Source organism: Bos grunniens, chromosome 19 (genome assembly GCF_055505025.1).
Source record: "Bos grunniens cultivar Pamir isolate PY7600 chromosome 19, Bosgru_T2T1.0, whole genome shotgun sequence".
Taxonomy (NCBI): domain Eukaryota; kingdom Metazoa; phylum Chordata; class Mammalia; order Artiodactyla; family Bovidae; genus Bos; species Bos grunniens.
In genome coordinates, this window is record NC_141183.1 from 52,873,415 (window position 1) to 52,895,526 (window position 22,112).

Genomic DNA, 22,112 nt, shown 5'->3' on the forward strand with positions numbered 1-22,112 from the left:
GGGTTGCCATTTCCTACTCCAGGGGATCTTCCTGACCCAGGGATTGAACCCATGTCTCTTTCACTGGCAGGTGGATTCTTTACTGCTGAGCCACCTGGCAAGCCCTAAAGGTAACCTGTCTTTTACATAAATTATTCTGTCAAACTCTTCTGCTAATAGTGCTAAACTATAACCAGTCCAGGATTTCAAAAGAATACAACGTAAGATTAAGAGACTACATTGTAATTTCACTTCCCTCTTACACCTCAATGACTGTAGGTACAATGATAAAGTATAGTTACAGTAACTTGGTCACTGAATACCAGGGTATGTAACCAAGCAATTGTCTAACTATTAACACAAACATGGTAATAAAGTGGAAGATTAACTAGTTGTACAAGCTCAAGTATATGCTGTAGTGCAAGGCAAGTATACAAGCTGTGAGATATGTAACTTATAAGTGAGTTTGGTTACAACTTTATGAATTACCAATTTTCATTTCTTCCTAACTTTAACTTTTAGTGACATTCAGTTTCAGAACTAATGGAGGAAGATAAAGAAGTGGTCCTCAACAATCCATGAAGGGACCTTGTCGGGGGTTAAGGGATGGCTTATGCAAACCAGGCTGTCTAATTTCATAAGAGGTGGATACATTTGTATTTCTGAGTAGACCAGTCCTCAGGCTCAAGTTTAATTGAGTTACCTTTCCAATAATTAAAAAAATATTTCAGTAGATCCTAGAGCTCCCAGAACCATATACATAAAAGCAACAAGTTATCTTCTAAACTACTCTTTAAAAGAATTGTAGGCCTCTAAGTTACTACCAAGCATTTACCAAAAGCAATTTTGAGTCTCAGCTGTCACAGCTTAAATCCTACAATGTCTGAGAAAGTAAAAATAAACAGTGCTAGTCAAACAGTAAAATTAAAACAAGGATGCAAACCACAAACACACTGAACTAAATGATTCCAAGAGATTCTTTTTTATTCCTCCACATAAGAGGTAGGTAGAAGACAACTAACTGTAAGAAAAGAAAACACTATGAGATAATAAAGAGGAGGGAAAATGGTAAGTCAAGAAACATGTGTTTTATTCTTTCCCAGATCTCCAGATAAATGCATCAAGAAATGTCTTCAAAAGCCAGCAGAGACCTTTAGCCTCATAGCTGTTTTATTTGCAGAAAAAAGCAAAGATTTGGTGCAAAGTGGGGGCACTTCCTGATACTTCTCCTCAATCTATGTAGTACTTTTACTTTTTCTCATTAAACACATTCTACCAAGAAAGCTGTGTATATATATTTTTAACCTTCTCTATCAACATTGTACTGCATATGAAAGATTTATACTTTATTAAAAAAAAATTAAGTAAAAACTAGATGGCAAATCCTCACCAATCTACACATTTAAACATTTTAAGAAGCATACTTAAGTAACGCCTATTTACATAACTAAATAGGAAATTTCTCCTTCCTAAAAAGCCTCTCCCAGTTGTTAGGATAAGTGACCTATTTCAATAGGTTAACAAAAAGTTACTTTTTCTCCCACCTCTTCAAATAAGGTCAGTAAGAATTTTTCCTCATTGCTGATACTTCTCAGTGAGAATACCCAGTTCAGTTCAGTCGCTCAGTCGTGTCCGACTCTTTGCAACCCCATGCATCGCAGCATGCCAGGCCTCCCTGTCCATCACCAACTCCCGGAGTTCACCCAGACTCATGTCCATCGAGTCAGTGATGCCATCCAGCCATCTCATCCTCTGTCGTCCCCTTCTCCTCCTGCCCCCAACCCCTCCCAGCACCAGAGTCTTTTCCAATGAGTCAACTCTTCGCATGAGGTGGCCAAAGTACTGTGTTTCAGCTTTAGCATCATTCCTTCCAAAGAAATCCCAGGGCTGATCTCCTTCAGAATGGACTGGTTGGATCTCCTTGCAATCCAAGGGACTCTCAAGAGTCTTCTCCAACACCACAGTTCAAAAGCATCAATTCTTCGGCGCTCAGCCTTCTTCACAGTCCAACTCTCACATCCATACATGACCACAGGAAAAACCACAGCCTTGACTAGACGAACCCTTGTTGGCAAAGTAATGTCTCTGCTTTTGAATATGCTATCTAGGTCGGTCATACCTTTCCTTCCAAGGAGTAAGCATCTTTTAATTTCATGGCTGCAGTCACCATCTGCAGTGATTTTGGAGCCCCAAAAAATAAAGTCTGACACTGTTTCCACTGTTTCCCCATCTATTTCCCATGAAGTGATGGGACCGGATGCCATGATCTTCGTTTTCTGAATGTTGAGTTTTAAGCCAACTTTTTCACTCTCCTCTTTCACTTTCATCAAGAGGCTTTTAAGTTCCTCTTCACTTTCTGCCATAAGGGTGGTGTCATCTGCATATCTGAGGCTATTGATATTTCTCCCGGCAATCTTGATTCCAGCTTGTGTTTCTTCCAGTCCAGCGTTTCTCATGATGTACTCTGCAGAGAAGTTAAGTAAGCAGGGTGACAACATACAGCCTTGACATACTCCTTTTCCTATTTGGAACCAATCTGTTGTTCCATGTCCAGTTCTAACTGTTGATTCCTGACCTGCATACAAATTTCTCAAGAGGCAGATCAGGTGGTCTGGTATTCCCATCTCTTTCGGAATTTTCCACAGTTTATTGTGATCCACACAGTCAAAGGCTTTGGCACAGTCAATAAAGCAGAAATAGATGTTTTTCTGGAACTCTCTTGCTTTTTCCATGATCCAGCGGATGTTGGCAATTTGATCTCTGGTTCACACAGTCAAAGGCTTTGGCATAGTCAATAATGCAGAAATAGATGTTTTTCTGGAACTCTCTTGCTTTTTCCATGATCCAGCAGATGTTGGCAATTTGATCTCTGGTTCCTCTGCCTTTTCGAAAACCAGCTTGAACATCAGGAATTTCACAGTTCACATATTGCTGAAGCCTGGCTTGGAGAATTTTGAGCATTACTTTACTAGCGTGTGAGATGAGTGCAATTGTGCAGCAGTTTGAGCATTCTTTGGCATTGCCTTTCTTTGGGATTGCAATGAAAACTGACCTTTTCCAGCCCAGAACACTCACCAATTCTTCCCAAATTTTCCAAGGGTTTATTAAAAAGGAAAACATCCCAAAACAATTCTGGTTTAGATGCACTCTCAAAATGGGGTCACATAAAAGGGTTATCATACTAGATATCTATGTCTAATGATATTTGTGTAGATTAAAACTTTAAAATACAACGAAGGGAATTCCTGGCAATCCAGTGGCTAGGACTCCACACTTCCACTGCTGCAAGCCCAGGTTTGATCACTTGTCAGGGAACTAGGGTCCCACAAGCTGCACAGTGCAGACAAAGAACAAAACCCAACACACTGTAATGTTTTTAAACAGGTTTCATTTTCAAAACAACATATACTAGCCATAAAATATTCTAGTCAGTTATAAAGGTCTAATGGTGATGAAAGTGAAAGAGAGTGAAAAAGCTGGCTTAAAGCTCAACATTCAGAAAACTAACATCATGGCATCCGGTCCCATCACTTCATGGCAAACAGATGGGGAAACAGTGGAAACAGTGGCTGACTTTATTTTTCTGGGCTCCAAAATCACTGCAGATGGTGATTGCAGCCATGAAATTAAAAGAAGCTTGCTCCTTGGAAGGAAAGTTATGACCAACCTAGACAGCATATTAAAAAGCAGAGACACTACTTTGCCAACAAAGGTCCGTCTAGTCAAGGCTATGGTTTTTCCAATGGTCATGTATGGATATGAGAGTTGGACTATAAAGAAAGCTGAGCGCCGAAGAATTGATGCTTTTGAACTGTGGTGTTGGAGAAGACTCTTGAGAGTCCCTTGGACGGCAAGAAGATCCAACCAGTCCATTCTAAAGATCAGCCCTGGGTGTTCACTGGAGGGACTGATGTTGAAGTTGAAACTCCAATACTTTGGCCACCTGATGCGGAAAGCTGACTCATTTGAAAAGACTCTGATGCTGGGAAAGATTGAGGGCAGGAAGAGAAGGGGACGACAGAGGATGAGATGGTTGGATGGCATCACCAACACAATGGACATGGGTTTGGGTGGACTCCGGGAGTTGGTGATGGATAGGGAGGCCTGGCGTGCTGTGATTCATGGGGTCACAATGAGTCAGATACAACTGAGCAACTGAACTGAACTGAATGGTATATGAGCTATATACCACAGAAACTGAATCACAGATTGTGGAACAAACCATTAATAAATTCAGAGAACATGCTAAGCGTCTACATACTTGCAGCTGTTTTCAGAGAATACACAATAATACTCAAACTGTCCACATTTTTTATCCTCTCAATTAGCAACTTTTGAAGTTGTTTGTTGTTCAGTCGCTAAACTGTGTTGGAGTCTTTGTGATCCCATGGACTGCCGCATGCCAGGTTCCCTTCTGTCCTTCACCATCTCCTGGACTTGGCTCAAACTCCTGTCCATTGAGTCGGTGATGCCATCCAACCATGTCTTCTTTGGTCCCCTTCTCCTTCTGCCCTGAATCTTCCCCAGCATCAACATCTTTCCCAATGAGTCAGCTCTTCCCATCAGGTGGCTTAACTCTATTGGAGCCTCAGCTTCAGTTCTTCCAATGAACATTCAGGGTTGATTACCTTTAGGACTGAGTCATTTGATCTCCATGGTATCCAAGGGACTCTCAACTGTTGAAGTTGGGACTATTCTGAGATATTCTTGGAAGTTTCTATAATAAAGTATCTTTTTTATACTTCAAATAATTTTTAATATTTTATAACTATTATTTATAAAATAAGAATATGGAGTCAATACCCTTCGGTCCAAAAAAATGAATCTTTTTCTTTTTGAATAGTTGTGACATGCATATGACAAAGAATTCATTCTATACAAAAGGGTATGCTGCTGCTGCTGCTGCTAAGTCGCTTCAGTCATGTGTGACTCTGTGCGACCCCATGAACCGCAGCCCACCAGGCTCCCCATCCCTGGGATTCTCCAGGCGAGACCACTGGAGTGGCTTGCCATTTCCTTCTCCAATGCATGAAAGTGAAAAGTGAAAGTGAAGTCGCTCAGTCGTGTCCGACTCTGTGTGACCCCATGGACTGCAGCCTACCAGGCTCCTCCATCCATGGGATTCTCCAGGCAAGAGTACTGGAGTGGGGTGATAAACGGGTATAACTACTATTAAAAGGCACTCACTCAAAAAAAAAAAAAAGGCACTCACTCCATGTTTCCAGTAATACCTCTCTCCCGCCAGCAACTAGGGATGCTTTTCCATCTTAGATACCCTATGCACAGGTTAAAAATATATATATATTTCCAGTTTCCCTTAAAAAGAAACAACACTAGTCTCCGTTAAAAAAAACCAAAGCACTAATGGCACATGCACAGAAGCACACAGCCACTGACTGCTCCCTTATGAAGAAGTCACCAAACTTCGCAGTTTGTTTCGTTTCCAGGCTGGATTCTGCATACTAGTCTGTAAGTGGCACTACTCTAAGACTTGACACTTAAATCTAGTTCAGATGCTAAAAAATAAGTAGTCATCCATCCCTAGTTACCCCCTGGAGATTGGTTCCAGGTGCCCTGGCAGACATCAAAAGTCCACAGATGCTGGTTAAGGCCTTTGTATGTATGGGAAACCACAGATAAGGAGAGGAGGGTTGACTGTAAATAGATTTTATGTTAATCAGCACACCCAAACTCTGGAGTGCCCTGGAATTATATTTTACAAATGATACAGAATTGTTTCCTTTTCCCCTGTCCCCCCAATTTAGATTACACGCCAAAAGACAAAAAAGACACTGCATTCTTAGTTTTGTAGTCAGAAACACTATTTCAGATTCCCCACAATCCAGAGAACACAGAAGGTTCTCCATTCAAATAGACAATTACCATACAAATGCATAACTCTGATTATAAACTACAAATGCCATCCAAAATCAGTTTTGTGGATTCATACGAGAAAAAATGTCTGGGTTTAGCCCTAGTTTTGCCACATAAATGACCAAAGGTAAATCAGTTATCTCTGTATATCTACCATTTCTTTATCTGAAACATGAGATGATAGTACATTTCCCACAACTGTGAGGATTTAACCGAAGTGCTTTCAGAACATAGTAAAGCCTCAATAGATACTATTAGCACATATAATACATGAGTACTCTGGCCAGCTCAAGATTAGCTTTTTTTGAATTTGCATTTTATCTGCTTAATTCAGCTGTGCTAGAAGTTGGCTAAAACTCAGGGTGTGAATTTCTTTGAACTACTGATAAAAAGATTACTAGTCTCTCTGTGCTCAACTTAGTAGACACTGCATGTTTGTTTGTTTTTTCTTTTGAGAAAAGGAAATTACTCTTTAAAATTTCCAATTCTGCTCTTTAATTTACCCAATTAAAAGTCAGGTAGAGACAAGACTCTTCAAAATCACATAACATGGAATCATGTAATATATCCACGCCAGGTAACCCCATTTTACTTCAATTATTATTTTTAGGGGCACATGGAACAGTACTGTTGAGGCTTTCTAGCAAACTTGGCAAATATATCTCCTAAACCTTTGTTTAGGGAGCAAGCCAGGAAAGCTAATGCAAACAGAAGGTGTAAGGTCAGGAGAAATAATTCTCTTTACCCTAAAGAGCTCAAGGCTAAGAAAGAGCTGAAGTGGAAAGCACTTTCTCCCTTAGTGCGCCCAAGAGTTGAAGCTAGCTGGGTCAGAGAAACACGCACACACCGCTCCCCAGCCCCCAATACATTTCTAAAACCAAAATTTCCCAATTTTTCCTAATCTGCCCATGCCCCACTATTTCAGATCCATTTACCCAACTAAACCATAGCTCCTCAAATAAAAACTTTCTTAAAGAATGAAAGCCTCTGCCATTCCTGCCTCTCAATAGTTCTAAAGGCTCAAATATTCTTACACAAAAGGACAACATTTCTTTACTAATTGTATATGGCTAATTACTTTTCAAGATAATTACAGATTAAAGGATTTATGAAACCCAAGATTCTGCACTAATATAAATAAAACAGGAGAAGTTGTTCCTTGCAGAAGAAAGCTAACTTAAAAATGGTAAAAGACTGATGGAATTCTTTAAAAGTCAGTATTTTGCAATTAACACAATAATTGATTCAGACAAAAATCATCAACGGATACAAGAACAGATGAAATTTTGAGAAACAACAAGTATTTGTAATGTCTCAAAATATCTTCCCACAAAACAAAGGGAAAGGAGATTTATGGTGAAGAAAACTGTTAGACCCAACCCTCATGCAAGGGTTGTGATAAAAGTTAACATAACTAGCAATGAGTCAAAATGACAGCATGTGCTTCCCTTCCCAATGTGAAGCATTACAAAGGACACATCACTCCTGCAGTATTCCGGACATACAGCCTGAAGTCAATCAGGAAGACACATCAGACGAACACAAAATGGGGAACATGCCACAAGAAAAATGACCTATATTCTTTTAAAAAGAGACAGGACAACTCAATGCAATTCATGATCCTGAATTTTCTTACAAAGAACATTACTGGAACAACTGATGAAATCTGAATTGAGCCTGAGGTTAACACTAGTCTGTCAAATTCTTCACCTCAATCACTACAGTATGGCTGTATAAGACCATTTTGTTATTCTTATTAAACACATACTAGAGTATGTAGTATAGGAGAAGGCAATGGCACCCCACTCCAGTACTCTTGCCTGGAAAATCCCATGGATGGAGGAGCCTGGTGGGCCGCAGTCCATGGTGTCGTTAAGAGTTGGACACGACTGAGCAACTTCACTTTCACGCACTGGAGAAGGAAATGGCAACCCACTCCAGTGTTCTTGCCTGGAGAATCCCAGGGACGGGAGAGCTTGGTGGGCTGCCGTCTGTGGGGTCACACAGAGTTGGACACGACTGAAGTGACTTAGCAGCAGCAGAGTATGTAGTGGCAGAGGCATCATATCCACAAACCACTTTCAAACAGTTCAGTAAAAAAAAATGTACTGAAAGAGGATAAATCAAATGTAGCACAAAAAAAAAAAAATTAAGAACTGACAAATCTGGGTAAAGTGTGCAAAGAATCTCTGTACCATTTTTCAACTTTTCTGTAAATCTCAAACTCTGTAAGAATTAGAATGTTTCTTACAAGAGTCATAACTGAAGGCAACATACAGATCTTGCCTGGATCCTGCTTTAAACAAACCAAATTAACATTTAGGGACAATAAGGGGAATCTGAATATGGACTGGTTTTCAGAACATTGAGGAATTGTTAACTATCAGGATGTTATAATGCTACTGTGATTATAAAAAGCTTTTCTTATTTTCTAAAGATGCATGCATACTGGAATATTTATGAACCATTATAACAGCCTAAATTTTAAAAATGTTTAAAACAAATACAGCAACATAGCATTAAAAATCTAGATGACTGGGTATATGCTCTCACCAGTATTATGAAAATGTGCAGTTATTATTTTTTGAAGTTTTAGAAAAGGGATGAAAAGGTTACAGAATTTGAAAATTAAATTGAAGCTATAAGGATTAGACTTTATTGGACAGTTTACCTGAAGGGCAGGAAGGCAGAATACAACCTTAAAAGGTAGAGATGAAAATCAAACCATTCATCTGGTTTGATTTTGCTCTGTAAAGGAGCTGAACAACATCTGACAATTAGAACTGAGAGGTTTGCTACACTGTCCAATATGGTCACATGTAGCCATTTACTTTAGCTTAGTAAATAAAATTTAAAATTCAGTTTCTCAGTCACACTGATCTCATTTCAAGTACTCAACTGCCACATGTGACTACCATGCTGGAAAGCACAGAATGATATTTCCATTATTGCACAGTTCTACTGGAGAGCACTGTTTTCAGAAGTTTTTCTTACAAGTCCAACAAGGAGAAAGGGAGAACTTTTTTTAAATTAAACTCTGGCAAAATATAAAGGACAGCTGGCAAAAAGACACACGCACCTTAGATAAGGATTTCAGACAAGACAAGGAGAAGCAGAAAAAAATTACAACTTTCAGGTTTCAGAGCCCAGGTAGCTGCAGGAGGCTTAAGGGAAAAAAGTCTACAAAGTTCAATGCTACAGGTCCAAGGAAGAGCCCACCTCACTCTGCGTGTTTCTTTCAAGAAAGCACTAAACATTCAAATAGCTAAGGCCCAGGTGCTGATGTAATTTCTTTAGAGAACAGGGGAAAAGAAAAGCCCATCTCTGTGCCTGATAAACCACCACTGCCTCAATTTCTAAGATGCTCATCAATGTCAAAAAGCTTTTGCGTAAAGAGTACAACTGTAAGATGAACCCTCAATTTAAAAAATGTTGACTCTGAAAGAGACTGTATTAAAATCAAAATTTGGTAAAAAAATTTTTTTTAACTTCAGCAATATTAGATTCAGAAATCTAAGTTAAATGCTCATCAGTTTTTAACATTTTAAGCTTTGATTTTCCGGTCTTGGTTTTGAAACTATACTTGATTTAACTGTCCATGTGGCAAACAGAAAAGAGAAAGTGTCTATCCCTGTATGAGGGGGAGCAAGGCATGATTAGGTGCTGCATAAAAGGTTTAAGCAGTTTAATAAATGGCAAGCTCTTAAAGCTTCCCTGGCGGCCCAGAGAGTAAAGAATGCGTCTGCAATGAGGGAGACCTGGGTTTGATACCTGGGTCGGGAAGATCTCCTGAAGTGAGGCATGGCAACCCATCCAGTATGCTTGCCTGGAGAATCCCCATGAACAGAGAAGCCTGGTGGGCTACAGTCCATGGGGCTGCAAAGAATTAGACACGACTGAGAGACTAAGCACACAAGCTCTTAGAATAGCATGGGGGCACATAAGAATTTGTTTTAGAGATTTCTATCCTTTTACAGTTACTTAACTCTGGGACCATGGTCTCATGACAAACTATTCGAAAACAGATTGGCTCTGATGTCATGCTACTAACATTACATAGCGAGGGCCAATGTGGGAATCGCTTTTTTTCAAAATTCTTGTTACTAAAGAAAGCTTGGAAAAACCTTCATGTATCAAGGAAATCAGGAAATCCATTGACATTGAGTCAGCATCTATTAGAATACATTAGTGATCAAACTATGAAAACGTTGTTAAAGGAACCAAATGGACTGTCTATATTAATCCAATAGTATACATGTATTAAAAAGGGTAGAAAAAATAAAAAGGGTAAAAAATTCTGCCATAAGACAATTCAACCAACTAAAACCAGACTACTTTTTCAATGTCCAATTCTTTGACTAGCTAAAAATGACACTCTCCATCAGCCTAATGTCTGTCTAAGCAATCAATCACAATTGTGTCTGTGCCTACAAATATCATACAATTTAAAGAATAACAAATTTGCTTTGAGTCTACTAATTTCATCCAGCACTTCCTACATCTGATCAGACAGGAACATTTACTGGAAACAGGTTTCTTTATAAGCACACCCGGGGAGTCTGCTTCCTAATGAATGACTAGTAAGCTCAGGACACAACTCATTTACCAGCTGAATCAGCTGAAGATCAAAATATATTAAACTTTGTGTCTATGACAGCATTATTATGGATTATGTTTCACAATTAGTGCTTGGCTTTACACTTTCTGGTTCCTTCCTCCTTTTTTGTCTTAATAGTTACAACGTAAAGGAAGGATGTACAGATACTGTGTTTCAGACAAGGCAGTTTTTGTGCCTGCTCTCTTATAATCCCACTTCAGTTACATTTTTTGTAAATGAATCATGAGTCTTTTGGGGGGAGGGGGAGGTGCACCATGTGGCCTGCAGGATCCTAGTTCCCCAACCAAGGATGGAACCCTCACCCCCTGCAGTGGAAGCACAGGCTTAACCACTAGGCAGAGAAGAAGTCCCTGAATCTTGTATCTTGATAAAGACTTAAGTCTTTATTTACTTTACGGCTACAGAGTAAAGAAGTCAACAATTTTAGTCCTGTTGATACGTGGATGTCACCCAATACTGATATTTTTAAGTGTTTGAAGATCTGGTTAACTTCCTACCCAAGGATTTCACTCAGTATGACTTCCTTTGAAAGTTCCAAACATCCTCTACCTTCACCAGCATTAATCACAGTGAAGAAAATGCTGACAGTAGTAACTGCTGAGCCTTTCCAGGAAACTAGCACAACGTCAAAAACTGCGATTGCTGTTTTCTATAGGAAAGTTTAAAAACGCTGAAAACGCAGCATTCCTTTAGTTCTTTCATCAATTGTATAGCAGCCACTGTTTTCTATGTACTTCACACATTTTAAGCAACAAATAAAAATGCCCTTGTAGACTCCATACTTAACATATACATTTGTTTCTATTCCATGTAAATCTCTGAAGCAATCATTCTCAGGAGAACTTTTTATTTTTAACTCTGGTCACTCACTCCAAAATGTTTAATACTTTCAGGAAGGAACCATAGTTGCAGACAGGAACTGTAAGACTACTAGCTTTGGTAAACTATCAGGAGACTCAAAGAATTTTTCCTACTTGTAGCCAGCTAACTGGAAAATTTCAAACCTTATATGTGACTCATTCTTTAAAATAAGAACCCAATAATTTGATGAAATATCACATAGTAATTCTAACCAAGCTGCAGGGGAATACATGTACACCCCAAATCTTGCAGATAGATGTGACTCCCCAGGTTTTGCCCTTTCATGTATAAATGCCATTTAGCTGGCACAAAACAACTGAACGCTACCAAAGCTATGACTGGTTCTAGGTGGTGGTTACAGGTATTAATTATCTCAGAAGAAATGGAAATGCAATCTAAAGCAGGACACACAATTTAATGGAGGGCAGAACTACAAAGATTGGGAGAGAACACACAGAAATAAAAACACCCAACAGGGTATTCATTTTCCCAAGCAGACTATTCCCTGGTCATCCAAAAAAGCTTCTGATAACTGTTGGAGAGAATGTGGAAATACTAGAACTCTCATACATGGCTGATGGGGATGTAAAATGGTGTAGCCGCTGTGAAAAAGTTGGGTGGTCCCACAAAAAGTTAAAATACAGAGTTTATCACAATGTTACAGTATTAGTCACTCAGTCATGCCCAACTCTTTCTGATCCCATGGACTGTAGTCCGCCAGGCTCCTCTGTCCATGGAATTCTCCAGGCAGGAATACTGGAGTGGGTTGCCATCTCCTTCTCCAGGGGATCTTCCCGACGCAGGGATCAAACCCCGATCTCCCACACTGCAGAGGGCAGTTACCATATGACCCAACAATTCCACTGCTCAGTATATATTCAAAATAACTAAACATAGGTACTCAAACAAAAACTTGTACATTAATGTTCATAGCAGCACTATTCACAACAGTCAACAGGTAGAATGAACACATGTTCATCAGCTGATGAAAGGAAAAATAAAATGTGGTATATCCATTCAAAGGAGTATTTTTCAGCCATAAAAGAATGAAGTACTTATACTAATACATATGGCTAAACCTCAAACAGTATGCTGAGCAAAGGAGGTTAGACACAAAAGATCACAGACTGTATGATTCCATTTACAGATAAATTCAGAGACAAAGCATATTAATAGTTTGGGGGGATGGGAGGAAGAAGACAGCTTAATGCATATGAGGTTTCCTTCTGGTTTAATGAAATGCTTTAGAACTAGATACAGGTGATAGCTGCAAAATATTGTGAACGTACTAAATACCACTATATTGTTCATTTTTAAATGGTTAATTTTAATTTTAGATGTGCTTAATATATAATTCAAGTAGTCATTTGACTTAAGTTTATAGACATTTAAAGGTATAGAGTAACTTGGAAATGACTTTCTACTGTTAACATTTCAGAAACCATTTTAAACTCTTCAAATGCATGTTTCACAACAGAGTCTTCATTAGCAGTAGAAAAGTCATCTCCATTCCATCACAGTGCTTTTAAAAAATTCATTATGGTGCAATCATGGTAAATTTATAACATGCCTCTGATTTCTTTTTATGTATCAGGAGTTGTTTTACACTTCTTTTTGGATTATAATCTCCAGAAACATCTCCCTAATGGACTGGTTTTCAAGCAGTATTCAAAATGTTTGCTTACAACATCAGACAGTTTTAACTGTGAGGCAATACAGAGAAGAATAATAAGAGGTGTTACCTCTTACCAATGCAGCTGATTTCAAGTCCATGGTAGCCTTCACTGAATGATGTTGTAGTATTCAATTCAAACAGAAGCAACTGTGAAAGGACTCAGTAATACGAGCACTTGGTAAGACTGTTTATGTAAGGAAACTCTTTCCAGAGGTTTTAAAAAGAAACCTGCCATAGATTTGCACAGTTCAGCAGGAAAGAATGTAAAGTATTATAGAGAACTGGGAAAGAGATGGATTTTATAAACTATCTTCTGCCTACAAGTTGTCTTCCCTAATTATTAATCTTTCAAATAATAAGATCTACCCAAAGTCAGTTTGTCAAGCTAAGCATATGTGGATAGTCTTTTGCTTCCCTCTATCCACAATAGTCGTTTTTAAGCCCTTTTTCTCAGATGAGCAGCTGGTCAGAAATAGATGAAAGCAACTCTCAATCCAATTCTCATTTTTCATTTCACATGATTCCAAGGGTCCCTAAAAACTGCAACCCCCAGGACCTCAATTCTTCCTCCCCCACTTCAGAAATGGACTGGATGAAGACAACGAGGAGGAGGAGGAGGAGAATCTGGTACAACTCCAAGAGCTTGGCTTCAATAATTCACTAAATAGGAATTTTTTTCCCCCTCTTGCATAGCATATATGTTCAACTCTACTGGATGAAGAGGCCCTCCGGCAAAAGGGCTAAGGATGAATATTTGAATATCTGTATGGGCTAAGTATCATGATATAAATACAAACACATACTATAGTCTAACTTAACAACTGCCAAAAAGTATTAATTATTTAATAAATGAGGAAGTTGAGGAAAGCTAAGAAGATAGAGCTTGGATTAAACATCTGAGACATTTTACACAATGGTATATTGCATAATTAAAAATTTTAATGTGACAAAATGGTTTCAATGGACCCAGTTCCTACTCTTTCAAAAACAGGCTTTAAAATCTGCTGTACTTCAGGGGACTTCCCTGGCAGTCCAGTGGTTAAGACCCAAGCTTCCACTGCAGGAGGCAGAGGTTTAATCCCTGCACAGGTTCAGTTCAGTTGCTAAATCGTGTCTGACTCCGTGTGTTGCTACCCCATGGACTGCAGCACGCCAGGCCTCCCTGTCTATCACCAACTCCCAGAGTTTACTCAAATTCATGTCCATTGAGCCTGTAATGCCATCCAACCATCTCATCTTCTATCACCCCCTTCTCCTGCCCTCAATCTTTCCCAGCATCAGGGTCTTTTTCAATGAGTCAGTTCTTCGCATCACGTGGCCAAAGTATTGGAGTTTCAGCTTCAGCATCAGTCCTTCCAATGAATATTCAGGACTGATTTCCTTTAGGATGGACTGGTTGGATCTCCTTGAGTCCTTGAGTCCTTTAGGATGGACTGGTTGGATCTCCTTGAGTCCTCCAAGGGACTCTCAAGAGTCTTCTCCAACACCACAGTTTAAAAGCATCAATTCTTCGGTGCTCAGCTTTCTTTATAGGTAGGGGAACTAAAGATCCCACATGCTTCAAGGCACAGCCATAAATAAATAAATAATAAAATCTGCTGTACTTCAGAACTTAAAGAAAAGCCCTTATTTACCCAAAGATTCACAACAGGAAGTATTAATATTACCGGCAGTTCTGCCTCCAAAGCCCAATCCCACAAATCTCTAACCCCTTTCCCATCTATGGTTATGCTATTCAAACTGAACAGGCGTGCTCTACTCCCACTTTCCCCTTTCTTCCTCCCCCAGCACAACAGTCTTCCTTGAGTTCCAGTCTAGTTTTACACTAGAATAAACACAAAAAACATGAATAATATAGTAAAGGAGAAGTTTCCTGCTTTCACAAGTGGCTTCAGACTGGAACATATTCACTCTCCAGTCATTAAGGAAAGAAAGAGAAATTTGAGTTCAGCCTTATGAAAGGGATATAGATAATTCTTGGATATTACAAGTTAACCGGATCCCAATCATTCTGCACAACTTTTTACCAGGAACCTGGATAAAGCCCTTTGAAAAACCTCAGCTAAGTATCTGTTTAAAGGCACAGAAAATCAGATGTTGGTTCACCTGGCCCCTACTTTTCTCATAATATAAAAACTATTGACCTAAAAACAACCAACTGCTGCTGCTGCTAAGTCGCTTCAGTTGTGTCTGACTCTGTGCGACCCCAAGTCGGCAGCCCACCAGGCTCCCCTGTCCCTGGGACTCTCCAGGCAAGAACACTGGAGTGGGTTGCCATTTCCTTCTCCAATGCAGGAAAGTGAAAAGTCAAAGTGAAGTCACTCAGTCGTGTCCGACTCTTAGCGACCCCATGGACTGACGCCTACCAGGCTCCTCCTACTAGTAGAATGTATACAAAGATCACCACAGCACATATACAAAGTATACAGATCAGTCACCAAGTGAGGCAACATGCCACAATGAAAGAGCAAATATTAACATTTAACCTCCCACTCACTAGCTGTGTGCGACTCTATAGGTTAACTGCTATGAACTTCTATTTTCCCCATCTGCAAAATAAGGCTAACCTTACCTACCTGAATGGATGTTCTTGCTAATCAAGTGAGATCATGAATGTAAAATATTTAGCAGAGTTCCTGACACAACAGTAGGTGTTCAAATAACTCTAATGGTCAATTTTTGATCTTGCAGATTTCAGGACAATTAAGATTTGATGAATAGTTACACCCTCTATCTTAAATTATGTCTTTTGTAACACAAAAGAAGGGACAAAAATCTAAGTCTGACAGATGGGTTTTGCATAATACATTCAGATCCAGGCCTCCTGCCACCCCCCTGAGTTAAGAGCATTAGCCTCAGGCGCTTGGCCAAGAAGGGTGGGGGGGAAAAAAAGGACATCTAGAGCTGTAAACTTTGCTATGGCTTACAATTTGATTTTATGAAGCAGCTTAAGCGCAGCTATGTAAATAAATTTTTAAAAATAGCCTCTTTCTAATATGAAGGACTAAGATCTCATTTCCTATCTAAGCGAACACACATTTCTGCACTATCATTTTATACAAGAACAAATAAACAACACTAACAAAGGCCTGACTGGCATTCCAGGTGGGCATTTTATCAGATGTGGTTTATTAGGAGTCTCATCTATCTGACCAAGCGACACTGATTACGGATGTACCAATGGCACATGTGAGCACTCATGGGATATAAGAAATGATTAATGTACAAATTTCTTTCTTTTGGGTAGTTTCAGAACAGAATCAATTTTGTGTCATACGACTATTTGTATTAAACCCTGCATTGTATCAAACATTCAGTAACAACCATGGTTACAATTACATGTGGACAGCCTCTGAGAACTAGTCAATGCAAGCTGCAGTCAGTTTTGTTCACCACTTTGTCCTTATTGTAACATAATTGTTGATATATAGTGAATATTCAAATTTCAGGTTGAGTACCAAATATTTATAAACCATAAAAATCTAGGTCTTAAGTCTACATATATGTGTCACTGGCTGAGAGGTATCTGACCAAAATACACTGGACAAAAATTATAGAGCTAACAATACCCTTCAAATGATACACCAAGTACTTTCACATACATGATAGACAGACCTTCACGATAACTCTGTGAGGTAGTACACCTATTTTAGAGAGAAAAAGGAGCAAGAGGCGAGTCTTAACCTGCCTTCTCCAATACTCCAGCCATATTCCACAAGCCACATGCAGTTCCGAGCACCTGAAATGTTGTCATTGTGACTGAATTTATTTTCAATATTAAGTTAATTAAAATTAAACAGTAACAATCAAGACAATTATGGCAAACTTATTTTGGAACAACCTATATATGCAAACCTGTTTTTCCAACTATAACTTTATGAATGCTGAGATGTGCTCTAAGCATAAAATACCTATCAGATTTTGAAAATTCAGTACCCCCAAAAAAGGAATATAAAATATCTCACCTGAAAGATTTATACTGATTACACATTGAAATAATAACATCTGGGGTCCACTGAGTTAAACAAAACATTAAAATTAATTCTACCTGTTTTTTACTTTTAATATGGCCACTGGAAAATTAGATATGGCTTGATTTTTCTATTGGATGGCCCTGATCTCAACACCCTCCAAACCCCTGCTCTGTCTACTATACCACATCATTAACCACACATTAAAGCAGTAGAGAAGCCACTTCTCAGAGCAAAGTCCAACAGAAAAAAAAAAAAAAAAAAGCACACCAAGATACTGCATAACCATCTTAACGCCAATCATTGCTTTTCTTTGAAATATTTAGTGTCAGAACACCTAGATTTAAATCCCACTCTGCAGTGTTCCTTTCGGTACTAGTTTGAGTCTCATTCTCCAGCTGTTTAAGATACTAAGTGAAGACTTGGAAGCACTCGCCACATTCACAGGACACAACACACTCTCACAAGTGCTGCTCCTTCCATTCACTAGTCACTATCCATCATCACCACTTCCCAAAAGAGACAGTATTCAACCAACACTCTGTATTAATAAGCGTTAGCTAACCCAATGTCCTAGGGACTTCCCTGGGAGTCTAGTAGTTAAGAATCCGCCTTCCAATGCAGGGGACATGGGTTCAATCCCTGGCACAGGAACCAAGATCCCACATGCTGCAGGGCAAGCCCACATTCCACAACGAAGACCCAATGCAGTCAAGTAAATAAATATTTTTAAATGTTCTAGACATATAAATATGGGTGACCAAATAAATCTTCACTCTTACAAAGCACATCAGCATTGCCTGCAATTGTGCAGTCCAATGTCCTCGTTAATAGCTTCATGTAGCTATTGACATTTATACACTAACTGAAAAGAAGTAAAAATTTAGTCCTTCAGTCATAACAGTAACATTTCAAGTGCTCAATACGCCTTTGTAGCTAGTATAAATTTTCATCATGGAAGAAAGTCTATTGCAGAGTAGCTTTCAAAAAGTTAAAGCCACATAGTAACAGTAACAGGAAAACATCTTGTTAAATATAATTCAAATATTATAGGTTAAGGTTCCTGAAATCATGTACTTCACTCCACACCAAAATGAAAACGACTGTGATTCTACACACACACACAGCATTTTATGTCTTAAATTATTTCCTAAACAGAGTGAAAGCACATTCCCTAGAATTAGCCATGGGATTCTTCAAGCAAGAATACTGGAGTGGGTTGCCATTTCCTTCTCCAGGGATCTTCCCGACCCAGGGATCGAACCCAGATCTCCCACCTTGAAGGCAGACGCTTCAACCTCTGAGCCCACCAGGGAAGCCTTTAGAATTAGCCACACCCCTTTAGAAGTTGAGTAAATTGACCATTAGGAAAATACTGAAAAACCTGATACATCTTAAATGTGGAAGCTATTCCTAGAGTAGACTGCCACATAATTCTAGGCAGTATGACTCTTCCAGGTGGCAGAGTTAAGCATATAACATATCCCAGTAACTCAGCACTGCTTTCTCTTTGCAAATCAAAATAACCATTATCAAGAACCCCCACCACTGAGTTCACAACACATTCCATGCCTGCATTTATGGATCAAAGGGAAAAGAACACGGCTGGGAGATTTTTAATTCAGACCCAAAAAACCTGGGAATACAGCAGAATGTGTCAATCAGCATAAAGATACTAAATGAGCTAAGAAATGATAACTGCAGGCACTCTATACACAGCCTAGGATTTTTTTCAGAACCTGCAATTCTAACAAAATCTTGTTCAAATAGGCACTCATCTGTTCACTGCTATCAGCCTAAACGTCTTAAAAAAGAAAAAAAACTTCATAACTTAAAATATTAAGTTCATTTGATGTAGTTGTAAACCCTTGATGACAGACCCTTTGGTTGGTCTAAGTAGTTAGATGGTATAAAAATAAATTCGTTTCAAGTTCACCCTTTGAAGCTTTCACAGGTTAATGCTACACTCAAGTTCCTCAATTCTTGTTCCCAATTATTATCTTAAGTGTTTCAGAAAGTTTTTGCTACTTAGCAAACTGGCAGGGGCTCAGAGGTCAAAGACCTAAGATGCCAATTAAAATAATCCTTAGTATACAGTCACCATCGCAAGCTTAAGCTTAGGCATGGGATATATATACTACTCCAAAAATTTAAAGACTGAATTCTTTAAGTATATTTGCATAGCTACTTTACACTCAACTCTTCAAAGTATTTGAGAAGATGGCTTCACTCAAGCATTTGCAAAAACTATGAACCACTTAGAAAGGAAACCCATATTAAATGTGTCTTCAATTAGTGACACGGTTGAAGTCCAACCTTTGGAATTATTCAATAATCTTGTTTCTTCATTAATAGAAATGAGAAAACTATTGCTCAAACTACCACCAGTCAAGAAACAAGATTTACTAGTGGGATATGCCTCTGTTTTGTAAAGCAAACAGCAATTGTTAACTGCTTTTCTTGTGTATGATTTTACATACTTTTGTCTACAGGAAGATTATACAGTGTGAGGACAAGGGTGTGTTTTCCTTTCATACTCAAAGACATTATTTTCCTAACCCTTCACATTCAACAATAGTAACCACAGCAATAAAAATTCGGATGGAGCATGAACAATACTTTCTGGGTCCATTCTGTCACTTAATGTTTTTTGACCTTTTGTCAAATAGTGTTCTATTGCATCGGATGAGTTATCTGAAAACCAAAAATGGCTGAATAAAAGTACATTACTTAACTCATTTTTTTGAGTAAAGATTACTCATTATATTTCAAGACAAAGGAAAAGAAGTCTTGCTGATGCAAGCAAAGGTGATAATCTGTAAAAAAACGAATTTATGTTGACAGCCAGAATATTAAACCTAATACAAGAAGGCTTTATATACGTTGTAACAATGGCAGAAAGTAAATAGCATTCCATGATAAAGTGTCTAGTAGGTCACTAGCATCAGTGTCATGTCAAACCACTGACATCTTATCATGACGAATTAGTCCTTCAAATGATTGAGGGGAGGCAGTACTCTTTAAGGAGGTAACTGGAAAGAAAACATACTTCATGAATAAGTTTATTTCAGCCAAAGTAAAACAAGGATTGGTGAACCAGGAAAATCAGAAGCTCAAAAGACGACTTAATTCAGTCAAGTCCTCCAATGATCACCTGCCTGGGCCCGCCATGGGCAAGCTGCCAGATAAAGACAGTCTGTTGCCTACAGGATACTGCACCAAGAGGAAGAACTCTAGAACCTACTAAAGGCAGCCAATTACAGACCAAATAACCCTGCATATCTCAGGGCAAGTGTGCCATATCCCCAGGGTTCATTCAATTCCTTGCAATCCTGAGGGAGGTACTCAACGCCAAGCCAACTACCTGCTAACCTCCGGCAGACCCCACGATAACCTCTGAACAACTCATTTCTCTTTTCTAGAACCAAAGAGGGGATAAAAGCTGCACCATCCGCAGACAAATTAATAAAGTGAAAAAAGGCGAGTCCCCCTAAGAACCTTGACCCACCCCCGCCCCACGCACTCTGAAATTGACACCACACAGTTAAATACATTCCCCCATTCTATCCTCCTCCTTTTCCTTCAGTGACCTTCCCTGTTCCTACTGCCTTGGGCAAGGCAAGAGAGGAGCTGCCGTCGTTCCCCCACCCCCGGGGAAGGTGCCCTTCCCTCTGAGAGGCGCAGAGGGAGGAAGAAAAAAAGCTTGCTCCTCCCCAACCCACCCGCGCCACAACTCCTAGGTGCAGGCACGATGGGGGGAAAGGGGAGAGAGAGAGCAATGAGAAGTGACAGCCCTGCGCTGGCTTGGGAGAAGAGAATTCCTGCTCCGGAAGAAACGCGGGAGATCACCACCACCTCACAACTCCCCCCGTCCCCGGCTCCACGAACCCAAATGAATGAACTGAATAAAACCGGGGGGTGGAAGGGTTTATCATGCGCAGTCCTCGCCATCCAGGAAGCGAAGACAGAGCGGCCTTCAAACCCCAGCGTGGCCTCGCTCCCCTACGGATCTCGACTCGCTTCCTTGCCACCCAAGCCCCACATCAATCATTTAACCCTTTAAGCTTTCCGAGATAGTGCACCGTTCTCCATCTACCTCAGGAACCGATACCCACCCTCCTCCGATTCTACTCTTTTTGGCTTGGACTCAGACTCCCGCTTCTTCCTTCAGACCTCCCTCGTCTCCACAGCCCTCACGAGCCCCGGCCCACCGCACCTGAAGATGCTCCTGAAAACGAATTGGCAGAATCTGGGCCATGGCGCTGTCGGGGGGTATGGTCTCCTCCTGTCACTGGGGCTGCGGGGCAGTGGCTGCCCGGGCTCTCCAAGGAGAGGAGGAGAAGGGGGAGGGGGGAGGCTGGGCTCAGCAGGAGAGTCTCCGGGGACGCAGGAAACTGGCAGGCAGACGAAAGAGCTCAGGTCGGGGGCGGAGGCTCCAGGGTCCGGGAGAGCCGCAATGGCGGAACCGGGCGCAGCGCAGACTCCGGAAACGGCTGAGCCCTGCGGAGGGATCCCGGCAACAGAACTCCGCCCCAGTCACTTCACCCCCCCCTCCGCCTTATGTACCCCTCCACGGAGTGCCGCGGTACCGCGGTGCGCAGGAATTCGGGTCGCAGTGCGCCGAGGAACTCGCTGACGGCTGCGACACTGCAATAAATAGAGGCATCGAAGGGACTACTTTTTTGCCTCATCACTTTACCCAGCCGCTTGCTTTTCCCTCCCCCTCCACCACCTTTTTTTGCATTTTGCCACATCATGCGACTAGGGGCGACCAACGTCACTTCCGTGGGCGCTTTAGGTCCCACCCACGTACTTCCGGGTGCACGTGACGCTGGTCGGGAAAGGTCGGCTGGTCGCTGCCAGAATGCAGAGCGAGTTCTGGGGAAGTGCGGCGTCTCTTGGGAACGAGGTGGCTGTTGGGCCGCCCTGAAGAATGGTGGTGCTGCTGCCTTCCCCTATGCGCCCTGTTTAAATCGAGTCCTTTACGAAGAGGACGTGGCATGGGCAGATGGGCCCAGCCTCCCGCCCTCTCCATGACTCAGGGAAACGGGCTCCCTGCAGAGCGCTCTTGGCAGTAGGCTGCTGCCCTCTTCCCCCGCCTGGTTCCGTGTGGTGGGTGGGTGGTGGTTACATC

At 40.6% G+C, this 22,112-nt stretch overlaps 1 protein-coding gene across 2 annotated transcripts in view; it reads right to left on the minus strand.

Annotated features, from left to right (window-relative positions):
* Nucleotides 1-21,473, minus strand: part of CLTC (clathrin heavy chain) — a 65,239-nt gene extending 43,766 nt beyond the window's left edge. For both annotated transcript variants that reach the window (XM_086360564.1, XM_086360562.1), the window contains exon 1: nt 21,195-21,473. In XM_086360564.1, coding sequence (XP_086216690.1) covers nt 21,195-21,236 — 42 coding nt within the window. In that variant the 5' untranslated portion in view covers nt 21,237-21,473. The remainder of the gene's footprint in view (nt 1-21,194) is intronic.
* Nucleotides 21,474-22,112: the final 639 nt, after the last annotated feature.